We start from the raw sequence: 17,949 nt of genomic DNA, 5'->3' as shown, positions 1-17,949 counted from the left end.
TGCCGTTGTTGACGCATTTTCTTGCGTCACGATTTCCAATTATCCGCAACAGCCGCAACGAAGCCCCTCCTTTTGATTCATATACACCCGATTCTTTTTTACACGGGGGATGTGTTCCGTGTAAAAAAAGTTTTCAGTTCAAAATTTGGAAAATCGTGTAAAAAAAGTTTTATGATTTCTCGACGAATCACGCAAAATGGAGACTTTGCAAAAATTTTGTATGGGATGTTTTTTACGGCCGTGTAAAAACAGAATCGGGTGTATTGCTAACTAGACAATATGTCAGACAAAAAACTGTAAGTTTGGAAGAAGTTCTTGGTCATCGATTAGTCGAGTTTTACATATTCAAACCAATTTCTGTTTAATTTTTTTGCAGGCGTCCGCATTCAGGGTTTCTAATGTAAGATTAGCGTACATGGCATTAATTTACAGGCAATCAAATAAGCTGTCATCGAAAATAAACCACAAGAATTCTAATGGATCGAAAATTATGTATTCATTCGCTTTAAACCTAGCAGTATTGAGTGGAAATTTAAAAAAGGGTCTAATCTTTCAAACGCAATCACCCCACAGAAGCACCAAACGGTAACAGCGTGGTTGACCTTCGACACCGTTCGCTGTTCATGTCGACACTAAAGGGAAATTCGAGCCAGCAAAAGGGGGGGGGGCAAAAGCTGACTTTCCGGATCGTTGGTGCGTCCTATGGAAGCCACTCGGACTCCGGATGCTGGGGCATGACGAGTTTTTCACCCCGATGGCCACCGGAAGGGACGGCTGTTGGTGTGCCTTGTTCCGTGCTGCCCGAGTCGGTGTACTGGTGGTAAATCTGCAAGACAAAAGGCCAATAAGCCACTATCGTGTTACACGAGGGAGGGAGATGAGGCTATGAGGGACGGCAGCTAACGGAACGCCTTGTGTGAAAGGGGAAATAATCTGTTAAAAAAATATCATCTTGCTTTTCACATTCGGAAAACTATTTTTGTTATCCAGAAATAAAGATTGACACACTTTATTATATGAAGGTTTAGAAAACAACTTCAGAAATTTTCTCTTTCATTATGGGGCGCATACATTTCAGTCCTGAATGAGGATGGGGATTTGCGGATACTCGAAAATGATTCCGAACAAGTGCAAAGGTGAAAATGGCAATATTTGATTTTGCTCGTCTACGATGTGGGAATTGCAGTGGGGGTCGTATGGACATGTGTAGTAGTACAGCAACCAATTACATGAAATTCGATGTTGTCATACGTTTTAGCAGAAAAATGGGATGCAGGTTGTAGAGCAAGAAGTTCAGGCACACATCTGTCAAGTTTGTTGGTCGGATCGGGATGGTGCTTCAAGTGGATGGTATTCAAAACAAATGTGTAACCTTTTTGCCCGCATTGACGGCATACTCGAACCCGTCACCGATCTTTTCGCCGGCCTTGCGGAACACGTTGGCGATGTTTTTCGTCGAGAAGGTGTTCGAGTCGATGTGGATGTTGTAGCCGGCTTCTCCCTCCTTGGGGCATCCGGTTTGGTCGATGATGCTGAGGTCGAACGGGTCCACCGAGAAACTGGACAGGCGGTTGCGGATCTGAAATGGAGAATGTAAAGTGGTGGATTAGTCCTCGGATTGTTAATATCAAAGTCATCTACAACATTTGCAGGAGATTCAAAAGTTTTTCCGCACTAGTGCATCATCTATTTTGTAGGGGAGGAGGTTCGGTTGTGGGCACCCCTATGTATCTTTTGACAGATAAAAGATGCTGTCATTCTGACAACCGTCATTTGTTTGCTATAATAGCATGATGTTTTGTGCTCAATATCAAACCGGATGGGCATCTCTACTTTGAACTAGGGGGCCGTCCAGAAACCACGTGGTCATATAGGGGGAGGGGGGTGGAAAATGACCACGATAAGCCACATGGGGGAGGGGTGTTGCTCTCGAACCACGTGGTTTTTTTTACACGAAAAACTTTTGGTGAATAACAATAGCGGTGTAAAATACAAATCATTAAAATATAATGATTTAATCAAACGCAAAAGGAATCTTAGGGCCGATGCCCAAGTATCGTTTTTACAACTTCAACTAAAAGATACAAATCATTAAAATTTAATTATTTAATCATTGAATGCAAAGCGCATCTTCGGGCCGATGCCCAAGTAGCGTCTTTTCAACTCAGCGTTAAAAAGACGTAGGTGTGCATCGAGAAAAACCGGTAACGCAGCGTCGGTCGTAACGCCGATGTATATCTGCGCTATTTGACCATCTTAGCCTTAGATCCTTTTTCCATAAAAAAATAAACGAAAAAACAGGTTGCGATTCAGTCTCAATTTCCACAACAAAAATTTGGTAAGAAAAAATGGGAAAATAAAAAAAAAAATTCCGCCACGCCGCGCCACCGCCGCAGATGGTTTTTGGCATCACGCCGCCGACACTTTTGCATCAGCGGACTGCAGCTACAAATTTTAAAAATATTCATGTTTTTACAATAATTTAAGAAAAAAACTTCAAAAGAATTTCTTGTGGATATCCAGGACAAATCCAGTAAAGAAATTTTCTGTAAAAACTTTGACATTACTTTATATAATCCTGATAAAGTGCTGGAATTCAGAATGATTTTAGAACAATTCTCTCTGAACAATTTTGCTTGGAAATTTTGCTACAAATTGATAATGAAAAAAAAATCAAAACATCTCCAGTGTAAATTCCGAAAAAAATTCCATGTGAATTCTGTCTGAAAATTAAAAACAGTCCCGTGGGAAATACATATAATTTTCGGTTGAAAAAATGTTCTTTTTTTCATATTTTTTTTACATTCTAATGAATTTCTTCGACAAGTTCTTCCGAACCTTCACCAGAAATTCTTCCTCATTTCCAAAAGAAGTTTTTCGAACATTAAGGAGTGCACTTGAAAATATTTAGGCTCCAGTTAGCCTTGAGAGCAAAGGTGAGATGTTTTTGGGTGGGAAACATTCTCGACACCCTAGGTATAGTGTATCCATCGTACTTGCTACACAAGATATATAATCGTGCAATGGATGGCATATAAAAGCTTTCAATTTATAACTGAGGAAATGCTAATAGAATATACTAAGTTGAAAAGCAGACCAACTTACAGTTGGAATATAGAGCCATAGAAGAAGAAGACTTCTAAATTTTCAAGAAAAAATATTCTGAATTTCTAAGAGATATTAAACAGCTAATGCCACATGAAACACTTTTATAGTTCCGTAAATTTTTGTTTTTGGATTTTTTTTCAAATTTGGAATTTTGAAATGAAAATTTTCGGAATACTTTTACGCTTTTTGTGAATTCTATCACATTTTTAAAATTTTCCAAGTATTTTTTCATTCGAGGCATTATTTAGAATTTCCACGGAAGAGTCTATGGATCATCTTCAAAAATTCTTCGGATCTTCAAAAAAATCTTTAGGATTCTCAAGGTTCTTGTTTTTTAATTTGTACCATAAATTCTTTCAAGATTTCATCGAAATTCATTCTTCTTCGGAAGTCATTTTCATTTCTTTGTAGGTTCAGCTAAACATTGCTTTAAATCTTTACCATGCAAAGATGCACAGGAAATGATAAAGAAATTTAAGGAATTTTCACATCAGAAAATCTTTAAAATTTTGATTTAATTTTTTAAGGAATTCCTTCAATAGTACAATTTTCTCGTTATTTTCACTTGTAAAAACATCGGAATTTCCTCGGGAAATTCATTATTGGTGTTTCAGATGAACTTTTTTCGATTTTCTACTGGACAATCTTAGGAATTTCCATCGGAAATATTTTGGCATATTCCGAATAATTTCTTTTGGAAATTAAAAAAAAACTGCTGAAAATGTCTAAGAATTTCTTTTGGAAAACGAAAAAAAAATCCATTGGAAATTTTGAAGAATTTCCTTTGAAGATTAATTAAAGTTGCCCTGGATTTTGAAAAAAATCTTTAGAGATTCTGTTAAAAGGTAAGCTGGATTTTATTTTCTAGTTTATACTGAAAATTCATCGGAATTTGATGTTTAATGAAATTTTCATCGTAAATATGCATTTCGGATCCTTCTACGGATTCTTCTAGTTCTTCAAAATTTCTACCGAATATTTTTCGGAACTCTTCCACAGAATTTCGGAAAAATGGCTTATCAATATTCTGAAGGATTTCCTTGCAACTCCAGAATAATTATTCTTGAAAATTTAGAAGATCTTGGAATTTAAAATTAATCCAAGCAATAAATGTAGGCAATAATTCAGGCTTAAGAAGCCTGGTTTTATGATAAATACTAACCTTGTCCAAATCCGATCTATATGTTTTTTTAAATTCAATAATCCAATCCAAATCCGATCCATTTCAATTCCAAATTAACTTTAATCAAAGCCATCCATTCATATCCATTCCAAATTCCATCAAATTCTAATCCATTTTAAATCTACTCCAGACCCATTCCAATCCAATTCAAATATAATCCAAATCCTTTTCAAATTCGATCCAAATCCTATTCAAACCTGTTCCAAATCCAATTCAAATTCAAGTCAAATCCAATTCTGATCCAATCATTCATTCCAAAGCCAATCCAATTCAAATGCAATACGAAGTCAATTCAAAGTTTAATTGAATTCTAAACTAAACCCAATTCCAGTACAAACCAATTCCAACCCAAAACCATTCCTAATATACTCCAGATTAAACCTAAACCAAATTCAATCCAAAACTAATCTAAAGTCAATCCAAATACAATGAAATCCATTCCAAATCCAATTATAATCCATTCCAAATCCAATCTGAAGCCAATTTTAATCTATTCCAGTTCTATTTTTAAATCTTTCTAAATACAATCGGAACCTAATCCAAATCCTTTTTAAATTCAATCCACATGCATTGCGAATTCATTTTAAATCCAATCCAATTTCAATTAATTCCTAATCTAATTCAAACAAAATCCAAAATTGAATCCAAATCCGTTCGAAACCCAATCCAAACCTAATGTAAGTTCAATCCAGATTCATTTTAAATCCAATTCTAATCCATTCCAAGTTAGAAATGTATCCTCAAACCGAACAAAAAATTACGTCGGCCGAAAAACTTCTAGCCGCACCGTGCTGCCAAAAAGCCAGGAACTTATTTTGATGTATAGAAATAATTCTTCATCGTTAATATACACATTCATTTTAATCAAAACGCTCATGTTATTATCTATGATACTGCCATCCGTCTTTTTATTACATCTTTTCAGAAACCCAGAAGTCTATTTATCGATCTTTGAACCAGAATGAAGAATATTCCGAACTATCGGTTTTCTATCTCTGAAGACAGCATAAATCCAAAACTAGCTGGTGTTGAAGAAAGGTCCTCCATCATCCAGGACATGCGAATTGGAACTTGGTGAGAGAATTCCATTATATATATTATACACCCGATTCTTTTTTTACACGGATTATTTTCACACGGATTTTTTTACACGGCTTTTTTTACACGGATTCTTGAAATAACACGGATTTTTTTTTGCACGGTTTCTCGAAATAGCACGGATTTTTTTAACACGGATTCTCGAAATAACACGGACTTTTTTTACACGGAACGCATCCCCCGTGTAAAAAAAGAATCGGGTGTATATACATTTACCAAATTATATTGAAACCATATGATTATTACCGAACAAAAAAACCATCAGGGCACCCGATTGAAGCGATTTGGATAGGAAGAGTGGAATCGCCAACTTCCTATTGTTAACATCTCGTGGATAAAGGACGGGCTCTTCTCCCCATCTATTGGGTCAATCTGGGAAACGAGGGCTAGGTTATATTATTGTCTGTACTAACTTTCTTCTGGAAGGAGATTCTCTATTCATCCCGTGGATTCGCATAAGTGTCTCTGCTTATGGAACCACCCCACCCATTTTTGGCCCTTCATACAGGAGTTTGATGAAATACAAACAATAATATAATCATGATCAAATCGTTTGTCAGATATGGCCAGTGCTATCGGCAGGTGCCTTGCTACAATAGATGGTAGTATCATCATCATCATCATCATCAAGAAGCCTGGTTTTTATGATATTGAACAATTAGGATAATTGATCGAAACATTTAATAATGCACCTAAATGTTCTAAATGCACAAAATTCTAGTAGTGCGTATGAAAAAATATGACATAGAGAAGCTGGCTTTTAAAAAATCAACATGAAATTCTAAATAGAATGCTTCCTAAATTCATAAAAGGGTCTCAGAACTAAGGAGATTCCTGCGGTATGAAAAAGTGGCAGTGTTCCAGTTCCTAAAACAATCTAGGTTAAACATAGTGTTATAATAACGATTGAAATTGAACTCCAATATTAACCCTTTCAGGATGGATGGGTCATATATTCCCAGCGTTTTAGATTGTCTATAAAATCACAAAAGAGAGCTAGGCCACCATTTTCTTCAGTAAAATTGTTCATCTAGATATTGGCTTTACAGAAAAAATATGGGAGCTCAAATTTGACTGACCCTGGAAACTCAGATATCCGAAACCTTGGGAAGATTTCGATTCTAAGAGCATGCAAATTAAGTTGAAATGCTTGAATCATTCCGAACACTGGGATATTATATCATACATCATTCATAAGTTGGTTAATTGGATAAATCAAATGATCCAAACTCCAAAATAATGATTGGTCTATAATACATTCATTCCTCTATGAGTCCCTTCTGAAAGGACCATTGAATGAAGCATATTTGAGATGTGGAATAGAAGTTCCTTGGAAAATTATTCAGAAAGAACCATCTGAGTGACCGTGAAAATATTTTTAGTATGGCATTGTGGCTTCCACGAGTCGATATCAAAATAAAATTTCAATGAAGAATTAGAAATTTTGAGAGATGAGCCAGCTCTGGATTGAAAATCTCTTTAATAGAGAAAAAATAGAAATTTTCCATAATAAAATAGGAAATTGCCAATAAAGAAATCAGGGTATGAGTATTAAATAAATATAGAATTACAACAAATAATGCAAAATTTCCATAAACAGTTGAAAATTTTCCACAAAACAATAATAAATTAGGTAGCATTTGTAAAAGCAAAAATTGCAATTATGAAATATGAATTTTCCATAAAGAAATCAAACGAAAAAATACAAAATTTTCATGAATAAATCAATATAAGCAATAAACAATTGCAAAATTTTTATTTCGCGGAAAATTTTGTTATTATTTATTTCTAATATTGATTTATTTATGGAATTTTTGTATTTTTTCCGTGGAAAATTAACTTGTGAAAGTAATAGCTTGTGAAAATAACAAATGAAATCGCATCGGCTCAATGAACCTGCTTGGATGCTTAGCGATACACGGATACATCGTTCAGGACTTATGATAACATAGATATTTGTAGATAAATTCTCAGCTTAGGACATTTTGTTTCTCGACATGATTTTTGATACTTTCGAGGATATGTTCTTCAGAGCAGTTTGGCCAGACACCCGAAAAAAAATACGAGTTTTCAGTTCTTCCTATAATAGTTTTGGCAAGATCAAGTGGAAAACCCTAAATATGTACGTTAAATCCTTTTGGGTTAATTACCAAAATATAACAATAAATTCTAGAATACCAAAAGGAACCCAAAGATATTAAGAACTGTAGATTTAAAATGAAAACTTGCATTTTAAGCCAAAACTGTATAATTCAGGCAAAGGAATATAAAGGATATTGTGTTACGGTTCTGATTAGAATCATAGAATCTTGGCATAATGAAGAGAATTTTGAGATTCTGAATAAAACTTGTATGCTCTTAGAAAAACCTATTTGTATTGGAATGTAAACTAATCTGATGATTCTGAAAGCAAAACTGGAATTTCTACAGGAATGCTACTCAAAAGAAACAACAGTAGGAGGTATTATATTTTGGAAAATTTCTAAACCATTACAATTTTTTCTCGAAATTTTTATAAAATATTCGCGAGTCCACATTTTTTTGTATCCTCCTGATGCATCGAAGGTGTACGAGTTCTAGATATCCTAATACCCGATACACATTACAACATGATAACATCATCAAAATGTTCGAAAATTTATAATTTCCATGCTGGGTTTAGTTTGATTTTGAATCAGTTGAAATTGTCCATCTTCAAAATTGATCGGTTTAAACATATGTTTTTAAATTTTGGTACTTGAAAAAAAAAACCACGTGGTCATAGGGGGGGGAGGGGGGCGGGTCTGCCAAATGACCACGATAAGCCACATGGGGGGAGGGGGGGTTGAAAATCTTCAAAAATATGACCACGTGGTTTCTGGATGGCCCCTAGAAACAAATAAATTTTTCGTACAAGAAAAACAACACGAAAGTTTTTTTTGGCCTTTTTCAAAGTGTCATAAATTAAAGGATTTAATTCAAAAAGTGAGTTCTAATGCGTATTTACACAGTAAATTTAATCTATTTTGAGGCCCAATGTCGATTGCCATCAAAATTTTAGCGCGAATTTTTTTTCTTCTCGTTCCAAAAAGGCTGCGAAATTCGGTTGTGGGCACCTTTATTGGTTCGGTTATGGGCACCCTCATTTTATTGATAAATCATTCAATATCGTTTTACTTGTCCCTTAACTTATTTTTAATAACGTTTTAAGGCAGTTTTTATAATTAGTTTGACATAATTGTTCGAAATAATGAGTTTATTTAATATTTTTGTTCTTTGGGCATGTCTAGTCATTATACACACACTTTTTGGAACAAAGCGTTGACCGATTTGCTTGCAACAAGTTGTATTCGACGGGGAATGCTTTCCCATTGTTTTCCTAGTAAAAATTGGTCAGATCGGACTATGGGATCAAAATATTATTTTTTGAAATGAACGAGAAAGGCCTTATTGTCGCTAGGGTGATTAATCAGGATTTTTTTGACTGTGATGCATACCAATAAAACGTAAATTAATGAAAAATTAAAACCCATTTACCTAAAGTGCTATTTTAGAAATTTCTTAGGTGATTTTTTTCAACATCCTCCTTAATGGACCGAGGGAGGCATCATCACTGCTAGGTGAATTGATTTGAGTTTTTTTAGCGTCTCCTGGCTTTTAGAATGAATAAACTATTCCTTATCTTTAAATCTGGGTGGTTTTTATTCATGCTTCTTTATTTTTAGCTAAGTTTTCAAGGGTGCCCACAACCGAACCACGCAATGAAAATGTCCAAAAATGTCAAATTTTCTAAATTGTCAATATTTTTTTTCTAAATCGATGAAATCATATTAATTTCTTTGCTAGTAGTAAGGTTATAAGTTCAGCTTTCGATTGCTATGCAAATGTCGACATAAGATCAACCAGGGCCAAAGTTATGGACCAAACACAAAAGGGTGCCCACAACCGAACCTCCTCCCCTAACATTTGATGCAACGCAGCTTTCTCGGACAGCTGTTGCACCACGATCCGCATATTTAACCTAGATATTACCAGTGATTAACTTACTTAAATGTAAAAAAACACTAAAACAATGTTGAAAAAACTTAGACATTATCAGTGGTTTATTATGTCTGGGAAGAACAGTAGAATTTTCATTTGACGTTGGACTACGTCTACGTCGAGAAAAACGTTTATTATCATGAATTCTTCAAATAAATATATGTACAATGTAGCTAATCAAAAGTCTAAAGGTTGCTCTTGATAAAGGCCTCTGCTGGCATGCGAATTTGTAAAAAACTGACAGATGGCTTATTGTGCTTCACGTAAAGTAATTAACTGGATAAGAGCGAACTAATCTCCTAGACTTGTGAATACACTTTGCTGAATAAGTTTAATACGAATTGTAAAAACACTGCCAGGAATATCTGTCCTTGTCCTTGGTAACACGGCAGCTTAAAATCTGCACCAAAAACGTTTATTACCATGTTAGAAATAGGTAACACTTTGTTTTATAACGCTGTTCCGTCGAGTACACCCCAAAAGAACATGCCATTGGAGTGCTAACCAAACCACCGTAACTTGGCAAACAATCCACGGCGCGCTGGCACGGCGTATGTACCTACAAAACATTTACGGACCATCGACCGCGACACCGCATCGACATAGAGTGGCAAAGTGTAGGAACTTTTGCGTGTGGTAAGTGATGATAAAATATTCATTTTCTCCATCCAACAACGGCGCTCGGTCACCCGAACGAGGGCACGCGCTTTCAGTCAGGACTACCGCGCCGAAAAACCGGCTCGGCTGTTTACACAAATTTACTGCCCGTTTTTGCCGTTCTGCTACAAATTTAAGTTATACCTTACCGAAAGGGTTTCATTTCACTCTGAAAGTGAATTTCTAAACAGTTACCAAACTGAATAAACAATTTGACACCACAATACACGATTAGAGGCCAGATCTCTCCATCATCGGTTGAGTTCCACGCTCGCCAAGTCGTTCTGTACCTGGTCCGTCAAACTTGTTCGCCTTCTTGTTACGACCGGATCTGAAGCGAACATCATCTTTGATATTCGGCTTAGTTAAACGAACCAAGCAGATCTCCTATAAAAAGGCCATGTTGCCGCTAGTTGGATCAATAGTGGTTGTTGTTCTTCGTGGGAGCTGCTCATCAGACCAACCAACTGGTCCGAGGATGCTTTTCGTGACATCCTGCACTTAAACCGCGAGGACTAGAATCGATGGAGCATAAACAGACGATAGGAAGCGCCTCATCGATTCGAGCCGATTTTCACAGCTAGTTATTTTTCAGATACGTTAGAAATAATAATTTGCTTTTATCAGTCCACATTTTCAAAATAGAAAAAAATGTTTGATCTTAGTGGAAATAATTCCTGGAGTAGCTCCCGACGGAGTCCTCGATGCAATATTTGAAGGAATTTTCGGAGGAATGACAATTTTGACCATCCAGCCGTCACTTTACTTACGTCTAGTGACTTATTAGCAGTGATTATTTGTAGATTCCAAATTATTATAAATGTCAGAGTGCCTCCGTAAGTTTTGTTTTTCAATCGGATCGTTATTCGTAGCTCCTTTTCCTATGTGAATAATAAATACAAAACCCGAAGAAATACCCCACGGTACGGCAAAAGCTCCATACAGTTACAGGGTGTCTGCAAATTATCCGTAGAACAAAGAGTTTAATAATTATATTTTTGAACAAATTAAAAAGCATGCATTGCACAATTTAAGTAATAGGATCACTGGCGGCGCCAGAGTTCTGATAATAATGGGGCACCAGCATTTTTGACGTAATTGGTTCATTTGTAATTTTTATTTATTCTTTTTTTTAATTTTCAACTGACCTTATTAGTCTTATTGAAATAAAAACTTATCAACTAAAACATACATATATATATACAACATGAATACAAATGAAAACAAATACAATTGCTAAAATTACCAATAGAAAGCTCATCATAAAACCACAAACAAACATTTAGCATTACCTTCAATTAAAAATTTGGTCGCCATACAGTGCAGCGATTCTCAAATTCTTTGAACCTAACTTTTTTCGGCCAAGTGGAAGTTTTCAATGCCAATGATTTAAATTTTCGGTCTAACACAATCTTAAAAGAAATATAATCTAAATCATGAACTTTCTGTTTCGATACCAGCCTTTTACCCTAACTTTATTTCTATCAGCAATGCTCAAACATTCACAAGCTAATCTTCCTATTTCTTCTTCTGTCGTATTGCAGTCAACATTCGTCATGAAAAGTGAGAATGTATTATCAAAAACAGGTTGAGCATTATTTTCATTCATAGATACGGTATTCATGGCAGTGTCTTCTTTAGTTCCATCTAATAGAACATCACTTTTTACGAGCGGAGATACAGGTGTTGAATGTTGCTGATCGTTCGGCATCGGCTGTAGCTCTGTGCCGTGGGTGACCATTTGATCAAGTGTAGCGATAATATCATTCACTCTTATTTTCAATTCCTCTATTTCGGCTTCACACTTCGATAGATGGGTGCAGTTAGCGTCGGTTTCCTCGATTCCCTTATTCGGACAATCCTCAGCAGCTTCGTCAACATCACGAGATGTGCAGAAGTCCATCAAGCATTCGTCGCACATCCACAGAATGTTTTTAGAAAAAAGAGCGCGTACAGTGTCGTCGGAAAGCCCTACACAAGCAGCATGATAACGTTTTGCGCATCTTCCTTCGCAAATAGTGTAACGTTCGTTCGTGCGGTCGATGGAACTCGAGCATTTATTGCACTGCATGGCTCGGCTTCAATTTCGATCACTCAGGAGATTCCAGTATGGCGGCTTGTGATATTGCGATCAACAAGCTTCTGGATCAAAATTAAAAGATGCACTTTCACGCTGTTTCGCACTAACAGACTTGAAAAAATTTAAACAGCAGAATTTGGTTGACCTGTTGTTGAAGTTCCGAGTAAGACAACAATTTTTCGGCGATGGAAACAACAGCTTTTTGATTGAATTAAGCGGAGAAATACAATCAACAACCGAAACGAGCGGCACTCAGTATGCACTCTTTTGAGTCAGTAGTAAGAACTATAACAGAAGGCGTTAATAAGTCAAGCGATGAATAATTTAAAAAAAAATAAGGTAGTTTCAAATATTACGGAATTTTTATTGCATTTTATCGTGTATATGGATTCGTCTAGGATTTTTTTTTGGAATACTTTTCTTAAAACTTCCAATTTTTGTTTGATAATGGAATGCAATTGCTGTTGGATAACAAAGGAACCTCCTCACCAAAAACTAAACTTGAGTTCCCTGTCACTCCTTTCACGGCATGCTACTGACTCTTGCTGACCAGTCAGCAACCTTTCGAACATTCCGACTTACTGATGAATTCCGCCCGGCGCGACCCACGACTTATGCGGCCGATTCATGATTCCACTGAGGCTGTAACGTCGAGGAACAATCCATCCCATTAAGATGTAGATCAGGAACCGTAACCTGTTGGGCCCATAACCTATTGGAAAAACAGGAGAACCTCCTCACAAAGAACAACAAATACTTGAGTTCCCTTTCACTTCACGGCAGGTTACTAACTGATACTTCTGTCAGCAGCTGCAGCTCATCTTTCTACCCGAAAGAATTTTCTATGAAAATTCCGTGCTAATTTTTAAAGGAATCTCCGAAGGTTTAAATGAATTTCTGGAAGAGTTCCTCAAATAGACCCGGAGCAACGACCGACGAAATTTTTATAAGAATTCTGTATCCTCGAGGTTCTTTGCCATTCCAATGCATCCTATCTTCTTCTTCTTCTCATTGGCATGACATCCCCACACTGGGACAGAGCCGCCTCGCAGCTTAGTATTCATTAAGCACTTCCACAGTTATTAACTGCGAGGTTTCTAAGCCAAGTTACCATTTTTGCATTCGTATATCATGAGGCTAACACGATGATACTTTTATGCCCAGGGAAGTCGAGACAATTTCCAATCCGAAAATTGCTTAGACCGGCACCGGGAATCGAATCCAGCCACCCTCAGCAGGTTCGATGTTCTTAAAGCCAAGGTCACGCATAAGTCCTGGAATCCAAATTGCTTCAGCAGCTGCAGCTGTATTCCGCTTCGCTGGAAGAGGTGGCTACCGTTGTCTGTTTTTTTTTACTGGACCACGAAACTGTACATCCGTACACCTGAAGCATATAGCCAATAACCGATTTTCGATCGGTGGTGTCAGTTGCCCAATCCGCATCTGCATAGCTGATGAACGGCACCCCGTCCTATGCCGGGGGATCAATTGGTCTCAATTGGACACACCGGAATGCACCCTCTCTAAAGGCCGTGTTGCTCGCGCTCGAATACCGCCGAATGGTTCTCTGCATTGCTTCCCAAGTACGCACGTGTCGCAGAAACCAAAACTGTTTGGCTTTGGCTCGAGACCTGTCACCATACCATGTCTAACCAACGTATCCATAGCTTGTTGACTAGCATGTCCCAGACGACGGTGCCTCGGATTTGCACAAATGTGCTAAGTTTCCAACCGTTTCTAGCTCTAGCTCCAGCTTACATAGATTTCGTCGTAATTGGGCAACGACAATCACATCGCCATTGTGTTTCATTACAGCCTTCTCCGTACCACTTTGTCGCGTAAACAGCACATCGATGCCAGCTTTTAACAACGTTTTCACCGATAGCAGATTACCTCTCAAATCAGGCAAGAAAACCACGTTTTTCATTTCAAACCGCACGCCTTCTTTAGTGGTACCCCTCACGACGCCTTCGTACTCACCAATAAGTGAAACTCCGTCTTTGGCAACGTCGATAACGAATGGCCATTTCAGCTTGCGCACTTCCTGTAAAAAGCTCTTGTTATTCACTAGGTGATCGCTACATCCGGAATCGATAATGAAAACAGCCAGCGCTGTGATTTTTCTCCGCCACATTAACTTGATTGACCATGAAAGTAACGGCTTTACCTCCCACAACAGTGTTTGCGTCGACTTCCACTTTCGGGACCCGACAATCCTTCTTCATATGACCAATTTTTCCACAACGGTGACATTTTCCGTTGAACTTTTTCTGCTTTTTGCCACGACCGCCAACAAAAGCTGCTGATTTTTCTTCCATCAAGTAGTCTGCTTGATCTGCACGTTTCGACTCCTCTCCTAACAATCGTTGCTTAACGATTTCTATTTCTATTCTATCCAGAGCAGTTACAAGGGTATCTTATCTGTCTGGTAGCGTTAGGAACAACTGGGAAACCAAATCGTTTTCCTCCAGTTTTGCACCCGCAGACTTGAGCTGCCGCACTAGCTCGTCGAACACCACAAAATGGCTTCTCATCGGCGTGCCTTCCTTCATCCTTAATCTGGCCAGCTGCTTGCGCAAGAGAGTCTGACTCGCCACGGACTTTTTTCACAAACGTGTCCTCCAATGCTTTCCACACTCCTTTCGTCATCGTCTTGACCCACACGATTCCAAGGCACTCGTCGCCAACGAAACCAATCATCAATGCTTGGCTTTCCGGTAAATTTTCAAAAAATTACAATGATATGGAAATGCCAATATAATCTTCCAAATCAGTGATGGGAAATGTCAAAAAAATGTCATGGCATTGCTATTACTAATTTCGTAATAACTTTTTCCAAAAGTCATTTACAGTTCGGATTTTTTTTATTAACATGTAGTACTTAAAGGGTCCTAGAACTTTGTCGAACAGATCATTGTTCTAAATACAAAGTGTGAGCCATGAGAGCGAGATTGAAAAAATGTCACGGAATGTCATGACATTAATGTCATCTGACACTAATTCGGCTCTCACGCCGCCAATATCATATTTAGAGAAATTACCTATTAGAAAAAGTTTTCGGGTCATTTGAGGGCTACATGTTTATATGGAAAACATAATTGTAAATGACTTGTGAGAAAAGTTATTAGCAAGTTAGTCCCATGACATCGATATGACATTTCCCGTCACTGCTTCCAAACTTCTTAGACGTACATGTTCATGATAGAATTAGAGGCGAAAGTATAGAATTGATAGTTCCGTTAGGATACGGCAGACATGAAGAATGTTTTTATAGAAGTCGATTTTTGAAAGCGAGCGGAGGGCAATATTTGTGATGGCACATATCGTACGACCTTCCTTCTCCCAAACTCCCGTATGAAGGGGGAGGGAAGAGTTGTGACCTGCGCACTACTATTAATCTTGTTTTGTACCGCGAGAGCAGACTTGTAGCTCTAAGCCCAGTGTGCGAAACAAAAATATAAATTCCTATTCTTACCATGTGTTAACCACCTACACCTAGAACAACAGAACAACAGAACACTACGATCCAAGCATGACCAACAAACCGTCCAATTACGGTAATCGCCAACGACACTACGTTTATCCCTCGGTGGATGATAGTTGAAGCACAGAATGGATAGTGGAAAAGGGAGATCGAGCAATGTCTACCTGTGCGCCGCAGTAGAAGATCCAACACATGCTTGTCTATCGGGGTACTTTCTCATATGAACGATATATATATCTGAGAGAGTTCGTCTATAAATTATCGCCACCCAGGTAAAATTGAGTAGGTCACTCATTTTTTTAAAGCAGAGATCACACAGCTTAGATTTTGAACGGAGATTCAGTAGCTAGCGTATCGTCAAACAGATAAGACAACTGTTTCGTGTACTCCAGGAATATCTAGTGATCCTTAGTGACAAATTGTAGTGGTGCTATAGTTGGACGAGTGGATAAAAGGGCAGTGGCACGCTTAGGTAAAATTAAGTGAAATTGTTAGAGGCATGTCATAATGCAATTATCTCCCTTGATGCAGCCGTACAGCCTAACTCCACATCTTCAATTTTGCACGGTGTAGCATTAGGAATGGCAGAGTAGCCCAAGTTATTTTGAGATCGGTAAGCGAATTGAAATGCCTAAAACCATTCCAAAAGAAGTGCTTTTAGTGGGAATCGATTTCTAAAGTGCTGCCTCGATGCCCTCTTTGTACAGGCCTTTCTCTTTAACATCCATTGTCCGGTGCTCTGGTGAGGTGAAATTCCACCATGGTCAACGAAGTAGTGCTGGAGATACTGGCGGTTCGCCGGTGGTTGCATGTTCCTTCTGTCCGGACTACTTCAAGCTGCCGTCGTGGGATACACTAAACACGGACACCACTCATTAGGATTAAGTACTAAACACTAGGAGTTAAGTACACATATGCGTAAGTAACATTTAATAAATCATTTCATTACACAGTTGTGCATGTAAAAGGTATATTTTGCTTTGTGATTGAGTGGCTCGTTATGTCCCTAGTGTTGGGTTCCATTGTATTTATTTCGAACCAGGTTTGGATACGAGATTGGTAAGTGGGTCAATGGGACCAGTATCAACACATCCTCTTTCCACCTATTTTGTCATCGTCTCATGCGACTCCCCCCTTCCTCAGGCGGGGAGATGACAGAGTATCAGTGTGGAAGCTGATATATCTCCACTGGCAAAAGGAAAGTGGTTTGATTTGCTCATATGCCATCGCGTGCGGAAGGATTTTCTATCGACGAGTACTGTCTCTAAATTTCTAATATGACATCAGCATCTAGTCGAATAGGATATCTATTGCACAGTTTACTTCGACGGCTTCCAGAAACAACTGCACTTGAAAACGCCAGTTTTCTAAGTTTGTTCCCGTCAGCTGGGGAATATCAGCACCATCCTTCACTGAAGAGCCCATAACCTGAAAGATTTATTTTCGACTGGAACTCAAACATGGACATGGAGTTAAACTAAACTTGGTTTTATTTAATTTTTTTGTTATAAAGTGACCGTTCACGTCAAGCAATTGTTTAATACTAAAGATTTTCTCAACACGTATTTCAGGCGTTCTATGAAAGGCGTCGCCTGCTGCTATTTCAAATTCAAATGATATCACATAGCAAAGCGATCGATCTAAACAAGTCACAGTCACCGCCTACTTCGTTTTCAATTCCGAAGAAATTCCTGAATCAATTTCCGTATTTCTGAAAAAAAACTTTCGAAGGATTTTCTAAAAACTTTATCAAGAAATTCCTAAAAAAAATGTAAAGGGATTTTCGAATGAGTTTTCAAAGTTTTCTTGTATTTTTTTCTTTGAAATTTCGAAGGAATAGTATGAGGAATTTCCCAAGGAATCCTCCAATTTATTATCGGAAAAATCTTTTGAAATTTCCGAAAATTCCTTTAGGGATTCCTTCGAGAATTCCTATACAAATTCTCTTAGGAATTTCTTCGTAATTTTTCTAGAGAATCCTTAAAAAAGTATTTAGGAATTCCTTTGTATATTCCATTGGAAATTTGATAGGAATCCCTACAGAAAACCCTTCAGATATTGCTTTAAGAATACCTACCAATCTTCTAGAAAATTTTATGAATTTATTTATGGATTCCTTTGACAACTGCTTGAGAAACTCCTGTGGAAATTGCATTAAGAACTCCGTCATCTTTATTTCCTTTCGAAACAATGAAATGAAATTATTGGAAATTTATTCAGAAAATTATTTGAAAATTCAGTCAGAAATTACTTCAAGAGTTCCTTCGAAAATTTCATCTTGAAAATCCTTTCATATTTCCGTTAGAAACCCTTCCGAAA

General features: G+C 37.6%; 1 protein-coding gene and 1 long non-coding RNA gene across 4 annotated transcripts in view; one reads left to right on the top strand and one right to left on the bottom strand.

Annotated features, from left to right (window-relative positions):
- Positions 1-471: 471 nt before the first annotated feature.
- Positions 472-17,949, bottom strand: part of LOC134225232 (apolipoprotein D-like) — a 92,676-nt gene continuing 75,198 nt past the window's right edge. For 2 of the 3 annotated variants that reach the window (XM_062705128.1, XM_062705126.1), the window contains 2 exons: positions 1,373-1,579; positions 472-826 (listed from right to left, as the gene is read on the bottom strand). In XM_062705128.1, the coding sequence (XP_062561112.1) occupies positions 701-826; positions 1,373-1,579 (333 nt within the window). In that variant the 3' untranslated portion in view covers positions 472-700. Of the gene's footprint in view, positions 827-1,251; positions 1,580-17,949 lie in introns of all 3 variants that reach the window. The other variant, XR_009983202.1, reaches the window with a different exon arrangement.
- On the top strand, positions 15,526-16,597 carry LOC134220730 (uncharacterized). Its single transcript, XR_009982030.1, has 3 exons — positions 15,526-16,102; positions 16,162-16,243; positions 16,338-16,597. It is a non-coding gene; the product is annotated as an uncharacterized LOC134220730 (long non-coding RNA).

This window comes from Armigeres subalbatus, chromosome 3, assembly GCF_024139115.2.
Source record: "Armigeres subalbatus isolate Guangzhou_Male chromosome 3, GZ_Asu_2, whole genome shotgun sequence".
NCBI lineage: Eukaryota > Metazoa > Arthropoda > Insecta > Diptera > Culicidae > Armigeres > Armigeres subalbatus.
This window is presented reverse-complemented; position numbering and strand designations above follow the sequence as displayed.